Genomic DNA, 18,397 nt, shown 5'->3' on the forward strand with positions numbered 1-18,397 from the left:
TGCTTTTACCCTGAAGAGGTTAAAATATTTTTCCAACACACAACGTTCGCTGATGAAAATAAAGAATACCCCCCTTTATTTCTTCCCAAGTACAAAAATAAAATTCTCTATCACATCTAAACTGCAAGCTTGCAGAAGGCCTCTGTTATTCCCTCCTGTGGACCCTGTTTCTTTACGTCGACCTGCATTTAATGAAGTTCTCCTACAGTAGATATCGGTGAGCTTCTCCTGCAGCTTATGAAGTAATGAAAAGTTAATTGTGTGATTGTCTTCCTCATTGCCAGACGCCCCCACACTCTGCCACAGAAACACCTGCAGCCCTGCTCAGGCTTCCCATTTACATTTATTGCAGCAGGCTGTCAGGCTGTCACTGACTTCATACCTTCAAACACAACATGGTAAATGTTCAGTGCGGCTCATTAGAATAAACATGGAGAGACGCTGATGTCAGATCTTTCGAATCCTTTTGATCTAGTGACGCAGCTGTGAATCTGAGAACCCACGGTGAATGAGCCTTATGAGTGAGATGGCAAGATACCTCTCCCCTCCCATTTTCTTTCTGTCTTTCTTTCCTCCTCTCTCCATTCTCGAGTCATTTAGCTACCTCAGACACACGAGCAGCACGTTACACTCGCTCAACATTATCCAGCCCAGGGGGGCGGCGGGGGATTTGTGAGGCACATTAGAAAAACCTGCAGTTCGCTGCTCGCCTTTTGACACCAAATTCATTCACCTAATTACACAAATGAATCCTGCACAGACGCTTTTGTTATTCAGACGAACCTTTGGGATAACTGTGGGTCCTCGCAGAGAAGTTGTGCTTTTTGATATTCAGCTTGATATCAAGCGCTGTGTAGTTTTATCACTTAAAATCACCAACTGTCTGTTTATTAAATTATGTGTCACCAGAAACACAGGCCACTGGGGAGCATGTTTAGCCAGTCGGACTAAATTGGCCGGTCAAGCAAACTTGACATTTCTTTGACTACCACTCATCTCTTATGATTCTTGTCTTATGATTGGTGTTGTGGCCATCACTTCTGACTAGAAAATCAGATATGGCAAGTGCAGGGCTTGGGGGATAATTTGCCTTCCTTTCAGCATTTGGTTTTCATCCATAAACATCCCACACAATATTAAGCCTCTCCTCCTCCACTCAGCCATGCCTTGCAGAGGAGAGCAGCAGCGAAAACCCAATTAATTAGGACTCCTACAGTATGCCTTCTATTCAGAATCGGAATCTTACTCCCACAACACTACGGTGTATTCAATTCGGATACTTCCCTTACTTTTTGTCCTTGATGGAGGCTTTACAGATTCAGACAAAGCAAAGCTATGAGCAGAATTTACAAACCTGTTTTCAGTGTCTGCACTACACTTAGGAGACAGCAGCTCAAACGACTTGGTGAACTTCACCACCTGAGGAATTTGAAACAGACGGATTTACTTAAGAAAATGTTTATAACTAATACACTCAGAAAGAACAGAAATGCCCATGCACAAATGTTCAGAAGGATGGATATACACAGTTGGACAGGAGAGATAAAAACTGTACCGGTGACTCAATATCCTCCAGCAATTGAACAGAGCAGCGCTCGCACTTTAGCAATGTCTGGGCACGGTGCATGATCTTCCTGACAATCTTCTCCAGGTCGGTCTGCTCCTCGAACAGATCATTGACGACCTCCAAGAGTGACTGGACACAAGCAAAAGAAAAAACACTGGCATTATTCTCTTTTAAATCGAATGAATAAGATACCTGTCTGAGATCTCGTAATGGGGACATTTTAAATAAAACTCTGCCTTGCTCAGCTGTTATTGTTATTGTTGTTGTTATTATTATTATTATTATTATTTCTTTCAGACCATTAACCAAGAGGATGATATATCAGGATCATTTCCCCAATAACAGTAAATTGGGTCCTATATATAGGGCAGTGCCAATACAACTTAAAAGACAGAACAATCATATGGTGTCTCCTCATTTGTCCCTCTGTTCTCTGTAACTATGTTCTCATTATGTTATCTTCCATCATAAATCAATTTATGACATGAATTAGTGCATCTCTTAACATTCCCTGGGAGATTGAGATTTTGGACAAGGCCCTCATCTGGGTACAGGCCCATCCCCCTCCGCTATACATCCAGAGAGAAGGTCCATGCTGGGCTGCTCTGCAAAACCAAGTGGGCTGCAGCTGATCAATATTCAGCCGCAATGGCAGCGTCAGGGGGATGGCAGTAATGATCCCAGGGATCTTCGGTGGGTCTGTGGGGGGGGGGGGTGGGCTTGTCTGTGGGCTTACCCGACTCCTGTCATACTCCTTCCTTGAAGCTGCGAAGAGCTGGGCATTGGAGATTGCGATACCACAAAATGGCAGGTACATCTGCAGCACCTGTAGACATATTGAACAGAGTCAGTAAACCACATTCCAGTTTACAGGTTATAGCGCATAGTCTGATTATGAATCATCATTACGTCCTCTAGGCCATCCAATGTTCCCGCAAACTTTGATGAAATATTGCCAATGTGATGTTTGCGCCTAAACACTTGAAGTATCAACTTCCTTTAAGGTGCGTAGCATGGATAAAACACTGGTATGTAAACAGCATTTTATGATTAGCTAACTAAAGTCGTACTTGTAATAAGCAAATTATGACGTGGAATAATCAGATTTTTTGCAACTATTTGAAATAATATAAATGTTTTCAGAAAAAGGTCAGTAGTCGGAGTACTGGGTAAGTCATCCAAAATTGATACCTTGCCTCCTAGAACATTTCTGCCAAATTTGAAGGAATTCCCTCAAGACAATTCTGAGATTTCACAAGAACAAACCAGGAATGTGCAAAGAACACACAAAAAAGGCTGCAAAGCTGTTAAACTTGATTATTAACATTGCTGAAATTTAAAACACATAACGATATGGAACATTTTACTAATGTGTAATGAGGAAGCATTCAACAAGGTCTCAGAAGTTAGAGCGGGTTGTACAACAGCCAGAAAGTCAGTGGTTTGATCCCCAGCTCCTCCAGTATACATTTTTCAAGTGTCCTTGGGCAAGATACTGAACCCCAAATTTCCACACAGGACTGTGAATGGTGTCACCCTTTTCCTTTGCAAAAAAAGTTTGTAATGTTATATTTTTGAACCATCAATATAATTAAAAATGCTAGAAGAAAAAAACGGTTCTATTTGCATCCGAGAAAACTTAAGCTTTTCAACTGGAACAAATAAGAAATGGCTTTTCATTGGCATCATTACTCGCTAGGACAAATAAATCAATCTAACTGACATTTTACCATTTGACTGAATAGTCATACACACTTACGCCTTGGGCTGATTCTATAAATAAAAATGTTTCACTCATATTTTCGTCACATAAATAATGTAATCACTTGATGTGGCCTAATGACTATAGTTAATATGTATCCTGAAATCGATTCAGCGTCTCACTTGCTTGGAATCAAACTACATTTCTTTCCTTCCTCAGCGCTGTTGATGCATAATGAACAACAATATGCACAAACGTCTGCAGAAGACGTAAAGAGGTGGCTGCAGTGCATTCAATACACAGGTTGAATTCTACACAACTGCTATTACTCCACAATGGGGCCTTATCTGGGAGACACTCGGGACCCGGTAACATGGAATCAATAGGATTTAGGGTTGTGTGCTTCCTTACTCTGCCTCTTTTGTTTGGATATCTATATTTAGCATCTGTGCTGCTGTGTCAACAATACAATCAGTGCAACAAACCCACTTATATTTACCAGGCCTCAGTGCGAGCCGAGGGTAGGGACACTACGAAAATAAATGAATGGGAAGTTACTCAGCTGTGGTTGCTGATACAGGGATATATATCTCTTTTCACCTTTCTGAAAAGATAATGTATCACTTACTCATCGGCCACAAATGGCCGTGTAAGGGGCTCCATCTTATCGCACTGTGATGCAAATGTGAAGCGTGTACCTCTGACCGTGTCAGGAAATATTTTGTAGGTAGTCCACAGGTTCACAGCCTTGAGTTCTAGGCCTATGTGAGGATTTAGATTATGTACAGTTGGACATATAAATACATGGTTTCCACTTGGTCAAAAAATGGTCTTCAATTTAATTATCAGATCTTTAGGCCTTAAATTAGAGTAGGTCTTGAATACGTTTAGGTTAGTGTAAGCTATGTTAATCTCCATTCAACAGTACTTCTGTTGCACTTTAGATTGTTTTTTCATGAGGACAGTTTTGGCGGCATGCATAGTTTGTAATGTCTCCATGTATTGTAGGTCTTTCCTAGCAGTACATAATTATAATGCTGCAATAATACTAATAACAAGAATTTTTCACAGTAGAAGTATCTTAAATCATGGGGCAAGTTATTCTGGTACTCAGATATTCCTTCCTATCTTTAATACTTGATATAGTTCCTAAATTCATTCATTGAGGTCTTCAATGTCATTTAAATTAACTAGTTGCAACTTGCAGGAAGCATTAGTCCAAGGTTGGTTAAAAGTAAATAGTAAACGTGCATTAGCATATAAGTATCATACATTTGGAGCTTACGCTGTGCTCTCACAGTTGATAAAAACCACATGTCAACTTTTCAACCCCTAATTGCTGGGTTCACGATCATCGCAGACGTAAAATGGCACCGCAGACATAAAAGGCTGTGAAACCTTGGCTCTAATTGCCACAGTTTCTCTTTACAATCAAACAGGTCTCCGGGGATGGCGACATGAATTTAATTTATCACTCTATATTTCAATGGTGGTAGCGCTATTTGAATTCGAAAAGCATGTTGGCCACCACAATAAATAATTGTAGAAGCAAAGGTATACATGCAAACGTGGATAAGGACAAAAATACATTATTGTACCGTATATAAATCCTGTTCCACACCTTCAGTAATGTGTAAAGCAGATCTTTTAATGAGAGGAATGAGGAAAACATCACATCTGTTATTCTCTCGTCGAATGAACACATGTTTAACTGGTTTTATAGTTTTGCTTTGTTGTATTTCAAAGCACCACAAGGAGAAAGTTACCCATTTGGCTTTATTGTGTTTTTATCCTGAATGATTCAAACTATGAATAAGAAAAATATAGCATTGTCCTTATGTCAAAAATAAATTCAATAGAATTCCTCTGCTCCAACGTGACACACCGATGTGCATATTATGACACAGTTAATTAAATCACTTAATCAAAATCCTTCCTAATCATAATATAAGAAATATTAGTCTGTCACTCTAATTAGTAAATTAAAATGTATGCACTTAATTCAGTCATCATACATAATCAAGTGCCTCGTGGAATTGTTTTCAGACACGGAAAACAGATGATGCGGAGCGATAAGCTCGGACATAATGCTATTTCAGCTGTCCTTTGGAATTGTCTAATAATGATCTTCCAGAGAGGCAGTGGCCATCAATAGCCCCAGCAGGAGCAGATTCATTAGCGAGCTGGACTTTGGGGATCTGGCTATGGATCTGCCCGCGGAACTAACAGGCAAACCCGAGAAAAGCACTGCTTCCTCTAATTACATTCTGTCAGCCAGGCCATTATACACGGTTGCATTGCAAACAAGACGTTTTTGCCCGTGGACTGACCAGTAAAGAGTGGTTTAATAACCAAAGAAACTGACCGAGCCATTAAGCGCAGGCAGCTCCTGAAACTTCAACGTGTTGCGACGCCAACACTTTCCTTGTCCACTGACTCCTGCAAACCACAACTACCAGTACATTTAAAAAGATGTGCTCACTTTGCACATGGGGTAAGATGAAGTCATTGTTGCCTGGCCAAGAATTGCTATCAGGAAAAAAAAAAAAAAGAAGGAAAAAGGTCTCCATTTCCTCCAATCGCATATGGACCCCCGCTGGTGTCAGAAAAGCAAACAGCAGTTTTACGAATCCACTAAGCAATGATTGCTTCTTTTGAAGGTAACATCAAATATTTATGCGAAAGGAATACACACCTCATTCAATTTCACTAAAATGAAGTCCCTGTTTTATTTTTCAGAACATGAATATCTACATAAACAGCAACATGATTAACATCAATCAATCAAGCTAATTTTATTTGTATAGCCCATATTCAGAAGTCACAATTTGTCTCATAAGGTCCTCTGTCCTTAACCCTCAAAAACCAACGACAATGAGATGCCACAGTCCACCATCACGATCCATGATCCGCCAACACTATCTCTGATTCTCGATGCTTCATCATGATCTATGGTCCATGATCATGCAACATGCAATATAAGGTATGTCACAGAGCAGGTGGAAAAGAATGATTCGCAACCCCTAATTTCATAAAAGCAAACATTTACGATAATGTGCATGGTCTGGTTGTGATCAAGGGGCTTTTTTTTTATCTATTAAAGACTTTACAACACCGGCAGTGCGCCTCTTTTCATTATTATAACATAGTTCTACACATCTATGCAGGTATACATGAAAAAAAAGCGAGGAGGAAAGGAGAGGTCACAATAACTGAACAGCAGATGTTGCATCAGTTCAGTAACAGTGGTTTGTAAACGTTTATGGCTCCCCAGGTGATTCTTCCTCTGGCCAATGAGAAAACTTTCCTACAGTTAGAGTTAAAGAGACTTTTCCAACTACAGCATCTCTTTTGAGGTTTTCTTGCACTTTGTAAAACGGTCTGCACACAACCTAAAAAGAAATATGTCCTTTCTGTGTAAGCTGTAAAAAATAATTGGTGATTTACAACAATCATGTCTTCCAGCTTACTCGTTATCTAAGCTGCAGTTATTCACTGTAAGATAACAATGCAGTGTGGCCAAGCACCACAGGGCAATGTTCAGCTCTAAAATAAAATCCTCTGTCCATTTAAATTATCGATTAAAAATCTAATTTGAAAACCGTACATGAAATATTTTTATATTTATATGTTTTCTTTAATTACTAAACAGGTAACCCGTTGAAACATGTGCAGTGTCACAGTCTGCTTCTCAGCTCCCCTCAGACCTCGTCTCCCGCCTGTGCTCATGGTATCCAGTGGCACAGTTGGACACACACACACTTTCTTGATTCAAAAAACACAAATCTATGTTATTTTAAATTAAGAACTTGCCCTATTCAAGGCAAACATTAATGCCTATCAGCCGGATATATGGCTGCATCTTTTCTTACTCTGCATCACTTCGTGTTTTACTTTTGAGAGCTGTCCAATCAAATATCACTGTTTGTTGCAGAAGGCGATAATGTCCTAATCTGGCATCCCCCTAGGCACAGTTGTAAACTTTACATTTGGGAAGTGTGTGAAAGTGGTTATTACAGATTTGCTCTGAACCAATTTGACAGTGAGTCTGGAAGCCAGAGGGAGCACAGCAGTGAGGGGAGAATGCTATTTGCCAATCAACACACACAGATGTTAAACTGGTTTGGCAGATGGAACCTACATGGCCCAACTTTCATCTTATTAACGGGAAAGTTATGAAAATGCCAACCTGTGAATAATACATTTTACATGTAAAATGATAAATGGTGTGCAAAGTGAAAGACCAGTTAAATCCTGATAACACAAGATATAGAAGCAGCAGGAGGAGGTCAGCTTATACACTTCAATTAAGTCACTCAGTATATTCCTCCATAGAAAATAATGAGACAGTGCAATTATCCATGGGCTGAACCATTATCCAAGCTCCCCATCAGATTGCGATACTGCAGGGTATATACAATTAAGGCAGCGTGGGATGTAAAACCAGCCCTAAAACGTGCTTAAATATACTGTAAGGTTTCAGTATACGGCGAATATCATTTAGTTTAATAAGGATATACTAAAATCTCTAATGACTTCTGCTGTTGCAACATCATTTAATGCTTTTAAAATACTGATACATTTTCCTATTACATTAAATTCCCTACAAAAGCAGAGCTGCAGCAGTGCTGTGCTGGGAGCTCACTGTGATGCTAGCATTGTATTTCATTACTAATTCAGCTGTAGCCATCTCACGCATTAGTGTGATGCTAATGCGATGTGAAACATACTCAAAACAAGGGGAAAGAAAGAGGAATTCCTGATTTGCTATGAACAAAGGATGAAATTTAGGGATGGAATTTTGAAAGAGCTCCAATGGAGAAAGAAAAAAAATATATGATGGATAAAAGAACTGCAGACGTTTGCTTCAGTGGAAACTTAACTATAAAATAAAGGCACAGCAAGATTTGTGCTTTCATGTTCCATCTTTTCCACCCTTCGGGGCCTCGTAGCTGCAATAACAGAACAAGTCAGTGTGTGTGCTTGTCACAGCCCTTCTGCTACATCCATTTAAAGTGTGCTGATGGACAAACACATGCTCTGCGTGTATTTCTGTTGACATTAATAAGTCAAATAAATAATCATTAAGAAACAGATCCCTGGATCAGATAAAGATGTAACACCACAACTACGTCTTTGACGCATTAGATTTGTACAATACACCATACAAAGTTGTGTGTGTAACATCAGGGCCCTGGCCCTTTGGAAGATACTGCCTTGGGAAAACTGGACGATATTGAGAGACAGCCTATGATCCAGCAAGAAACTAAGCACTGACACTGTGTTCAAGGGGAAATGTGCCATTTTTAAATAAAAAATACATTCAGACAGGACAAAGAATAAAACCATCTGTCACTGTATAAGATGTTTGTGAAATAGTCAGTTTCCAAAAAAAGAGTATGTAAGAGGTAACGACAGATGTGACTGCAGAGCAGGAGCTAAATCCAAACCCTGAGGACAATATGTGACGTGGATATCTTCCCAGGTAATGGTGCTTATCTGTTCAAAAGTGCGTATTGTTTTTTTCATTGTGTTTCATTATAGACTGTGTCGTCACAGAATATTGTTACCAACAAAACTCATAAAAATCTGAATCAAATGTAAAATTAATCAACAACGACCATCTCTTATGTCATTTTCAGTTTTCAGGAAAAAAACGTATGCCAAACCTTTTGCATGTCCCCAACTGGGCAGCTATATTGAATGTATAAATAAATACAGACTAAAGTAATGCCACTTAATCAATACGCCCCTGAATTATTAACCATGACTTTTCTGAAAAGAAAATATATCACTCCTCCACCTACAGCCTACTGTGATGTCCTGTCGGTGCCAATTTGGGAACATATTTTGAAATACTAACTTTGAGTTGTTCATTTGTCCTATTGTTATTAATATAAACTTAATATGATAACCTTTCCTACTTGGGTTTATTGAGGAAAACATACAATCTAGTAATAATTCAAACTTCCTGGGCTAATCATTGGAAAGCGTCTACATTTATGACAAGCGTGAAGCAGAGATCATAGAAGGAAACAATCATATTCAACTCATAATCAACTGCAATGACAGAAATCTTCCATAGTATGATCCATAATCAGGCCACAATGCAACTTACAATATGCAAATGGCCTAAATATGAGAAAAGTCCCCTTTTCACTCAGACAAGTCCATCTTTACTTTTACAAACTTACTGTTGCAAAAATGTGAGTAAAGGAACAGGGACAGCTATAAAAATGTGACAGTTCTGATACACCTGTGCACCACTAACACTGTAAATAAGTATTCCCTTTAAAAAAAATTAAACGGAGCCCCATCTTCGAAATGCCACACACGAATCACGAAGAAAATGAGCATTTACTTCAGCCCTCTGCTCCTCACTTCTCTGTGCTGCAACAATAACAAGTAGACAAGAGTCTGAAGCCCCGCTAGCAGCTCTGCAAGGCTGCACCACTGCACCTATAGTGCTAATGTCAGCAGAACAACATGCTTATGATATTTCTTACATGCTGATGGTGAGCCCGTAACGTTGACCATGTTCACTGTCTATGTTTGGTGTGTTAAGACTTGCAATTCATTTTCTATTCCTGCAGAAAGAAATGTGGCAAATTAACCACCTAGTAGTCGAAAACTTCACATTAACCTAATGGTGGCGCCAGAGGAAAAGTCAGGCAATCATCAGAGTGATTCTAAGGGGACCATGAAGGTCTGAACCAGATTTTGAGCCAATCAACAGGGCAGATGTGGAGCTATTTCACCACCATTGCTATCCCTATATCCCTGCTGTATGAGGATAAAAGCTGTAACCAAGTTATCATTTTGCAATTGAACCAAGTGAAAATATAGTTATTTGTTTTTAAGGAAAGTTTAATACAAATTCCAAATACAACCTTATCTTCTTTCTCATTTGCTATCCCATTACATGAAATAGTGTAATCATGTAACTTCATCAATCTTTCCCTCTGCTGTCTCTTTGACAAAAAAAAAAAAAAAACACGTGACAGATTATGATGAAACTTTGTTAAATGATTAAATGATTTTTGGGAGAAAACCTTTTTGGGGTGTTTTTCAACATATTCAGTGATTTTTCAGATAATTTATTCATGGCTCTTGATGGAAAAAAGAATCTGCCTTGTCAATGGGACTGCTATTTGTGATTGTGTGCAATTTGGTGCATGTCCAAATAAATATCTGGATCTACTCACTGTAAATGTGGTTTCACGAGGGGACCGTTGTGGATTGGATTCTGGTTTCATTAATTTATTCAAAAAGCTAAACACAAAAGCATAAGGATATACAACTGTGGAGCAACATTAACGATCCAGTATCATTAGCGGTCCATTTAGTGCTGCCTGGGATGAATAATAAAGCTGATTGATTCAGGCATTCAAAACCTCTGGGAGGTTCAAGACGATGGACGTTTACATGTGAGGCGAACATTTAGACTAATGCACAAGGACCACATCTTATAATCCTCTATAAAGGCCAAGCAGGCAGCAGGATACATTATCCATCCACTGTTTTCACTCACGGCCATAATGATGAAGAAATTACCTTTTCATTATCTTCAGTGAAGAGTTGTCCACTTGAGTTCTTGTTGATGGCCTGGGCGACTCCAATGATCTCTCCGTCGCTGTTGTGAATGGGCATGCAGAGGAGCGACCTGGTTTTATAGCCTGTCAGCTTGTCGATTTCCTCACTGAACCGATGATCCTGCAATAATCCAGGATAATCCAAAAGTTATGATTTCCCATAAATTGACCAATAACAGGGTTGAGGATTGTTCTGGAAAGGGTTGCATGTGTCAAAGTGTCAGACCTGGGGTTTTGCTGAGGCAGCTGCTGTTGTGTTTGGACAGTGAAGCAACAAAACTCTACATTTGAGCTGTAATTGTCTGGATAGCAAACAACAGGTCTGCTGTTGGCTTTCCTTCTTCTCTAATAAGGGCTTTGGGGCATCATTAAAGCTTTCATGAAATCTAGTATAACTTTTTTAAACTCAAGACAAAACCAGTGGAAGTGTAAAAACTTCAAGATAATAACACAAGGCCTCAACCCTCTTAAGTAGTTTCCCTGAGGAACTCCTACTTGAAACCATCCCTGTAAACCTTTGAAACATACTTTCCCTGAATGGATTTTACTTTTACTCTTGTTTTGTTGAAGCTGCCTGTTGCCTTTGATGGTTTGTGTTTGTGTTTTTATTTGTCCTCCACCTTGTAATGGTTCTTTCTAAAGATGCTACATGAATAAAGTTATTATTATTATCCTTATGGCCTGTGTCAGTGATGATTTGTGTGAACCTTTAGTTCTGACTGTTGGTGGTGATTCCCATGCATCAACTCATGTTGCACAGTTTGACCGATGAATGACAGTGACAGACACAACCACAGACTTGATGTGTCTCAGTCTTTATGTGACTCATGCGAATTGCACAAACTAGCACGCACGCGCACGCATGCACGAGGAGGAGCGGGCACCTGATAAGCGTCAGGGATGTTCACGGTCTCTCCGTGCTCGGCCACGTATCCAATGATCCCTTTCCCCCACGGCACCTGAACTTCGCCAGATTTCATCGAGGGCAAAACGGTGGTGCCCGCGTGCACGTCAAAGAACTTGGACACCAGTGTCTTCTTGTTGCCGGTCCCCTCCACTAAGAACAAGGAGCAACGGTCGGCGTCCACCATAATGCAAACAAACACGAGGATTTTGTAGCTCAGGCTCGTTAGATCCAGGTCGTTGGATATGTCTTTTACGAGCTCCAGGAAAAACTCCCTCTCGTTGTGTTCTTTGAGGTAATACTTGAAATCCACGGCTGTGGACGGGTACTGGGGGATGTTGACTCTGGACTCCAGCAGTGCGCTCAGGATGTGCGCAGTGGTCGGGGGCAAGGAGCTCGCCTTCCTCAGCAGAGCTCTCCTCCTCATGCTCGTCAGCGGCTCCTGGGCCCTGGAGTTGACGTGCTCGTCGTAGGTCCTGTTCACGTTCATGGCCTTGGACCTGGCGAAAGTTTTGCGCAGCTCCTTCTGCGAGGCTCTCCGCTTCAGGCCGTCGCATTTGCTCGCCCAGCTGCTGTCCTTACCCACGCCGCTCTTGTCCTCCCGCGTCTCGGCACCAGGAGCCGCCGCCGCCACCGCCACCGGACTTTTGCCCGCCTGGTGGTGGTTCTTGAGCCATTTCTCCACCATGCTATAATTCCCCTTTCTGTTCAGGTATTCCTCGAATAACTCAGGATGCGAGTCCAAGAAACTTTCCACGTCGGAGAACACCATATTCGGCACTGCCATGTCTCTTCCTCTGGTGGCCCTCAGTGAACCAAACCCACGAAGGCGCGCAGAGAAATCGCATCTATCAGGCTTTTACTGGGGGTTAAAGTGCTGAAACTGTTTGAATGCCACAACTTCCGAGACGCAGACGCTGAGAACGCCCCCGGAGCTCCGGCTGCATGTCCAGTTTCCACTCTGTGGGGAGAAGGACGGAGAATCCCTTTGCGCACCAGCAGCGCAGCCCTCCACAGCATCTCCACCCCGTGCGCTTAATTCAAAACAGTCCAATCCCATCTAGTAAAATTAAAAAAAAACGAAACATGGAAGCAAATTCATGCTCGTGTGGTGCAAAGGAGAAAAAAAATCCAACACAGAGCCACTACCGAGCATCACCGTCGTTGGGGTCTTCTTGTGCGCAAATGACGCTGGCTGTGGTTGGCTCTGTCCCGCTGACGCTCGCCTCGTCACACAGACAGGAGCTCAGACTCGCCTCAGCAGCAGCCTGTGGCCATCTGAACCGCTTGCCCTCCTCACAGAGGCGCTCCGAGTGTGATGATGACGAAGATGATGATGATGATGATGATGATGATGATGATGATGATGATGGTGATGATGATAACTGGGGTAAATCCATCCATCATCTTCTCACAATGCACAACGTGTATCACATGTTTAATGTAAAATATACTTCGAAATAGTGGATTAGTGGTGGATGTGTTTGCTATTTGATTAGTATAACACTCAGCTATAATCCAACGGTATTCCTTCATAACAGCTTGAGACCTGGCTTCATTATAATTTAACGACAATATGCTTCTGTGTCGTCCACATAATGGATTCCTATGAGGGCATTTGTGACGGTGCTGCAGAGCTGACAAGTGTATTCAAAGTGAGCGACTGTCGCCTGAGCGAGCCTGTGTTTCACAGCATGAATAATAGATTGATGCAACCCCACATTGCGTTTATCTCACATCTCGGCCCAACTTTGGGGGAAACGTGGGAATCTGCAGAGGTCTGTGTCGTCTAGTTGTGTAACAGCGACGGTTGTTGGCGGAGGGAGGACTTCAGGAAATCAAATTCCTTCAGATGCGATTAGTGAATATGTGCAGGGTCTGGGCGCTAGAGGGAGCAACACTCCACAACTTGGAATAGAAAGATAGACGCTCAGGTCAATTCTGCAGTCTTTATTAGTAACCTTCACTAGATATTTACTTTAAGCATCTCATGACACGAAGATAAACTCAAACCGTCTTTTATCAGCATCGAGCATTTCCTGCTCTAACTTGGTTTGAAACAACCTTAAAGTATCACCCTAAAAATAAAAGTGGAACATTTATGACTTATGCACCGTTTTACATCAAACCCTCTTATTTTTTTATAGCTACAAAGTCTTCTAGTTGCTACATTTAAAGGGTTTGGTGGCCGACAGACCTCAACGTATACTGCATATTACGAAAATGCATGCAAATAGAAAAAATACGTGCTAACTAAGAAAACAACTTCCATCAATTCGACGTCACATGCAGTGCAAGAAGTCACACCCATTCAGAGACATAAACGAGCTGCAAGAAGCAAAAATGACCCCGGGATGGTTTTCAGGGGACCCGCAAATGTGATGAAACTGAATGTAGGTCAGTGCTTTGTGATGAGATTGAAGTCTGCCGCTCATCAGTGGTGATGGAACTTCCCAAAGCATCGAGCCCCAGCCAGGTCTATCCCTTTTGTGGGTACACTGGAAACATTTCAGATGTCGTTTCCACTTAATTTGTACATGTTTTTTCTATTTGCATGTGTTGTGCTCTATGGGCCCCTGTAATTACAGGAGATGAATCTCTCCTCTGTAGAAGAACCACACGTGTACAGTTAGGGCTGTCTCTCTGTGTGTGTAGGTCACATGATACATATTAAAGCAGCACCAAGTCACACCAGTAGTATTCCAGTATTGCACAGTCTGGCGTATATCACGTAGCACTTTAGCTTGATTCACAAATCTACTACATAACCCAAGTATAGTAATAAGTAAGGGGGGGGGGGCATACTTTAAAAGCTGCCATTATCCGACAAAGCATGTTTTCAGTCTGACACGGTTATATATAGACTTTTAGGGACATGACCTCTGAGACACATTCCAACAAACTTTTAGTCTTACTTTTATTCAACTTGAATATTCAAAATGGACACAATAAAAGACTGTAGAGGAAACCCAAAACAGACAGGCATTATTATTCTTGAAACAAACATTTAGACCAACTTCAGTACAATCTATGAAACTATGGAGAAAAAATTAGATGACAGTAAATCCGCGAACGTGATACACAATGTTCAGTCCCTACATTCAGAATACAACAGTATATGGTTTGATAATTTATGTTAGAAAAGGAACCTGTTAAAACCAGGGGATATAGTTTCCTCCACGTCAGCGGAGGATCATTATCAGAGAACAGAGGTGCAATGGTGACAAAGATTGGCCACGAGTGCCAACATCTCTCAGACTGCTGGCTGCTCTCCCTGATTTTGAAAGAATGAAAAGTCCTGGCATCTTGAGCAGTTTGTCCTGACACAACACAGACAGCACCGTGTGACGAAGTAGAGTTCTTTATGAAGTCGCAGACTTGAGATATGCTATGAGATCGGCACGCTCATTCTTCTTTTTGATGCCGGCGAAGATCATCTTTGTTCCTGGTATGTATTTCTTGGGGTTTTCCAAATACACCATCAGGGTGTCCTCCTCCCAGACGATACCTGGAAATAAAGTGAATGGACACAGAGGAGAAACAGGTTTTAGCCAAACAGCACGATTTCGGCTTAAAATACCTAGAATTCACACAAACTTACATAAGGACTTACCTTTGCTTTTGTTGGCATCAGTGTAGGAGTAGCCCTCTGCCTGGCCTGTTTTGCGTCCGAACAGACCCCAAAGGTTCGGTCCAACCTTGTGCTTTCCACCATTCTCCACAGTATGGCACTGGGCACACTTCTGGACGAAAGCCTTCTTGCCTTTGTTAATGTCTACTGGCATATTGTCTATTCAGAGAAAAACAGGACAATTGCACTTAAATGCCTTGCTAGAATTACATTTAAAACGATCACACAATGATAAACGATCATAACAATCAACAATTCAAGGTTGCTTTCATCAATCAAATTTCTGCTTGTGTAAGACTATAATAAGTATTGCCTCCTTCAGCCTCGGGGGGGCGCTCCAACATGGCCTTGGTATTGTTACCAAATCGGTTTAGTTCACATCTTTTTTAACATTTTTACATGTAGAAGGAAACATTCTTGACTATCACTTTTCATGTATGATTCTACTATTAAGATTAACGGGAAAACAATGAAGAGTGGGACTATTCTATACAGGCAAATCATGTTGGTATATAAAAAGAAGAACAACAGGCTTGTGAGTTACATAGACAAAGTATCATAAACAAGTGTGAATAAAATGGAGGGATGTTTAAAGTGAAAACGAGGCTGAGATAATCAAATAAAAAGAGAAAGGACCGGCTCCGGAAACACCGGCCGGCTTTAGACCACGTTGCACATGACGGAAACCGGCCAAGACGGATTGAAGTCGCATTAAAAAGACCGGAAACCTGACGAAAACAAACAGAAGAGTTTTTTTTTTATGAAATTGTATTGTCTTACCTTTTGTTTTGGGGCCTTCAGCCGACTTCCTAAAACGTTTTAACTCCGGGAGGTGTCCTCTGCTGCCTCGGTCACGACCGTAGACTGTGTGACTCACTAACGCACGGTTTCCTATAGTAGAGGTACACCCTCTGACGTCATTGGTCAGCTGACCTCTTTCATCACCCAGTTCTATGGGAGCTGTTGTGAAACTTCCCAATGTCAAACTACCAGCACCTCCTCTACATGTCTGAGTATCACTCTCAACCGGATTCACAGGACTGATCTCGAGTCAGTGCATAGAAACACTGAACAACTCATTAAAAGTATATTGTTGGAAGGTTCTAATGAAAGGCTGGGGCGGACGAATTACTCAAACACTTTATTTCAGTGAAAGTACAAATATAGGCTCAAACTTCTCCAACACACATAAATATCAGTTCCCTAATTATGTTGGATTTACTTTTTTAATTAAGAACCATGAATTATTTCCAGTCCCTGTCAACAAAGGGAATCTTTTCTTTTCACTACATATTTTATCACTGTGTAAAACACTGACACAATGTTTGACTATTTTGGTCCTGAGTTTCATACATCTCCTGTAATGACACGGTGAAAAGCAAAGATCTGGTCAAATAGGGGGTTGGGGGGAATGGGGGGGTACCATATTAAAGTATAAACAGTAAAACTAAGTATAAACTTGCTCCTACATATACTTAAAAGCACTTGCTGAGTGTCTCCTATTTTATTCCCTTATGTAATTGTCTACCAAATCATTATCGTTTAGTCTTATTATGGCAGTGGCCTTTTCCAAATCCAAATCCATTTGGAAAAGGTGTTTCTATACATGTGACGGCTGCAGACTATCAAGATGACTCATCTTCATCTTCCTGGTTCCTGTTTTAAAATGGGACCATTGACACATAACAATGTAACACCAAAAACACAACAGTTGTCGCTGACCCATCTTAGGTCATACGTTACCAAACGGAAGCATATGCACAAATTAAACAGTGTGATGTGATTCACGTCACTGTTTTACATTGATACATTGTTAGATATTAAAAAATTATCATTGAGATGTGACTTTATTTAAATTACATTGGCTGATTATTCATCTCTCTACCAACAGAACAATAAACAGCACAGATTGTGTTATGTCATCCTGCAGAAGCCGACAACAGCAAAGGTATTGTCACCAAAAGTAAGCCTACAGACTTGTAATTCATGCTCTGTCTATTGCCTTCCCACACACTCGGTCTCACTGATTCCTGCCCACACAGGATTCATGCAGTTCCCTCTCCTCTCCTACAATAGTACGCCATAACATGGAAACGGTCAGTCGTGACCAGGACTATTCTGGTAACAACAAGCTTCTGGGCATGGGAGGGGAAAGCTCAAATGGGTGCATGTCAAGAGTTCAGAGCGCCAACCGTGAAATCTGATATCCAACCGTTTTTTAGACTGGCACAGACAGATGAGAAGAGTTTGTTGCCCTGCTTGCCCCAGGCGACTTCTCAAGTTACTTTTACACATAAAACCGTCTCCCCGTAAACCAGGTTTCCAAGGATAAAATGATTATCCAGCATAAAAAAAGTCACTTTAACCAGCTAAATTTATTTAAAGGGCTTACCCACCCACACATGTATTTCTATTTACTCTCTTAAACCTTAACACAGGCCGATGTTTTTGTATGACCGAACACTATATCCAAATAAGAATAGGAGTGTAAACGTTTCTGACCTAAAAAGTAAAACTCAACCAATATAATCATGAGGGACTTTTAATAAATCCCACTCTGTATCTTATGCTTCCACAAAGTCTTGTCTTACCAACAGACACAAGATTGGGTGAAATATAAGTGTATAAGTGGAGCCCGGAAAATTAAAGTAATCATAATGCATGAATATCCCTTTTCATCATGTGAATGGGCTTTCATTATTATTTATTTGATACATTACTGGTGCATTGATGTGTAATCAGCATTTGTTGTTATTTTATCATGTTTTCCAGGCTTTTCACTGATTTACAGGATAATCAATATCTGAATTATGTTGGAAATATTCAGTCGATCCCGCTGACCACAAGATACAACATCACATCAAATGCAGCAATGTGCACGTCCACGTCATCTCTCTGCATCACGGGATCGCACAGAGCGCATGTTTGCAGCTCATTAACTCTAAGGATAGGTTGGTGAGAGCCGTTGCCAGGCAACCATACAGTCTATGGTTACACATGG

At 40.9% G+C, this 18,397-nt stretch overlaps 2 protein-coding genes across 2 annotated transcripts in view; both read right to left on the reverse strand.

Annotated features, from left to right (window-relative positions):
- The window catches only part of pde11a (phosphodiesterase 11a), a 36,410-nt gene extending 23,858 nt beyond the window's left edge, over nt 1–12,552 (reverse strand). The window contains exons 1-5 of the mRNA XM_062401879.1: nt 11,746–12,552; nt 10,824–10,982; nt 2,304–2,393; nt 1,556–1,696; nt 1,355–1,419 (exon numbers count right to left, since the gene is read on the reverse strand). Coding sequence (XP_062257863.1) covers nt 1,355–1,419; nt 1,556–1,696; nt 2,304–2,393; nt 10,824–10,982; nt 11,746–12,552 — 1,262 coding nt within the window. The remainder of the gene's footprint in view (nt 1–1,354; nt 1,420–1,555; nt 1,697–2,303; nt 2,394–10,823; nt 10,983–11,745) is intronic.
- A 2,113-nt stretch (nt 12,553–14,665) lies between these two features.
- Nucleotides 14,666–16,310, reverse strand: LOC133967720 (cytochrome c-like). Its single transcript, XM_062403343.1, has 3 exons — nt 16,177–16,310; nt 15,379–15,555; nt 14,666–15,273 (listed from the first exon to the last, which is right to left on the reverse strand). The coding sequence occupies exons 2-3, from the start codon at nt 15,548–15,550 to the stop codon at nt 15,128–15,130; spliced, it is 318 nt and encodes a 105-aa protein (XP_062259327.1). The 5' UTR covers nt 15,551–15,555; nt 16,177–16,310; the 3' UTR covers nt 14,666–15,127.
- Between the last annotated feature and the right edge of the window lie 2,087 nt (nt 16,311–18,397).

Source organism: Platichthys flesus, chromosome 13 (assembly GCF_949316205.1).
Source record: "Platichthys flesus chromosome 13, fPlaFle2.1, whole genome shotgun sequence".
NCBI classification, from domain to species: domain Eukaryota; kingdom Metazoa; phylum Chordata; class Actinopteri; order Pleuronectiformes; family Pleuronectidae; genus Platichthys; species Platichthys flesus.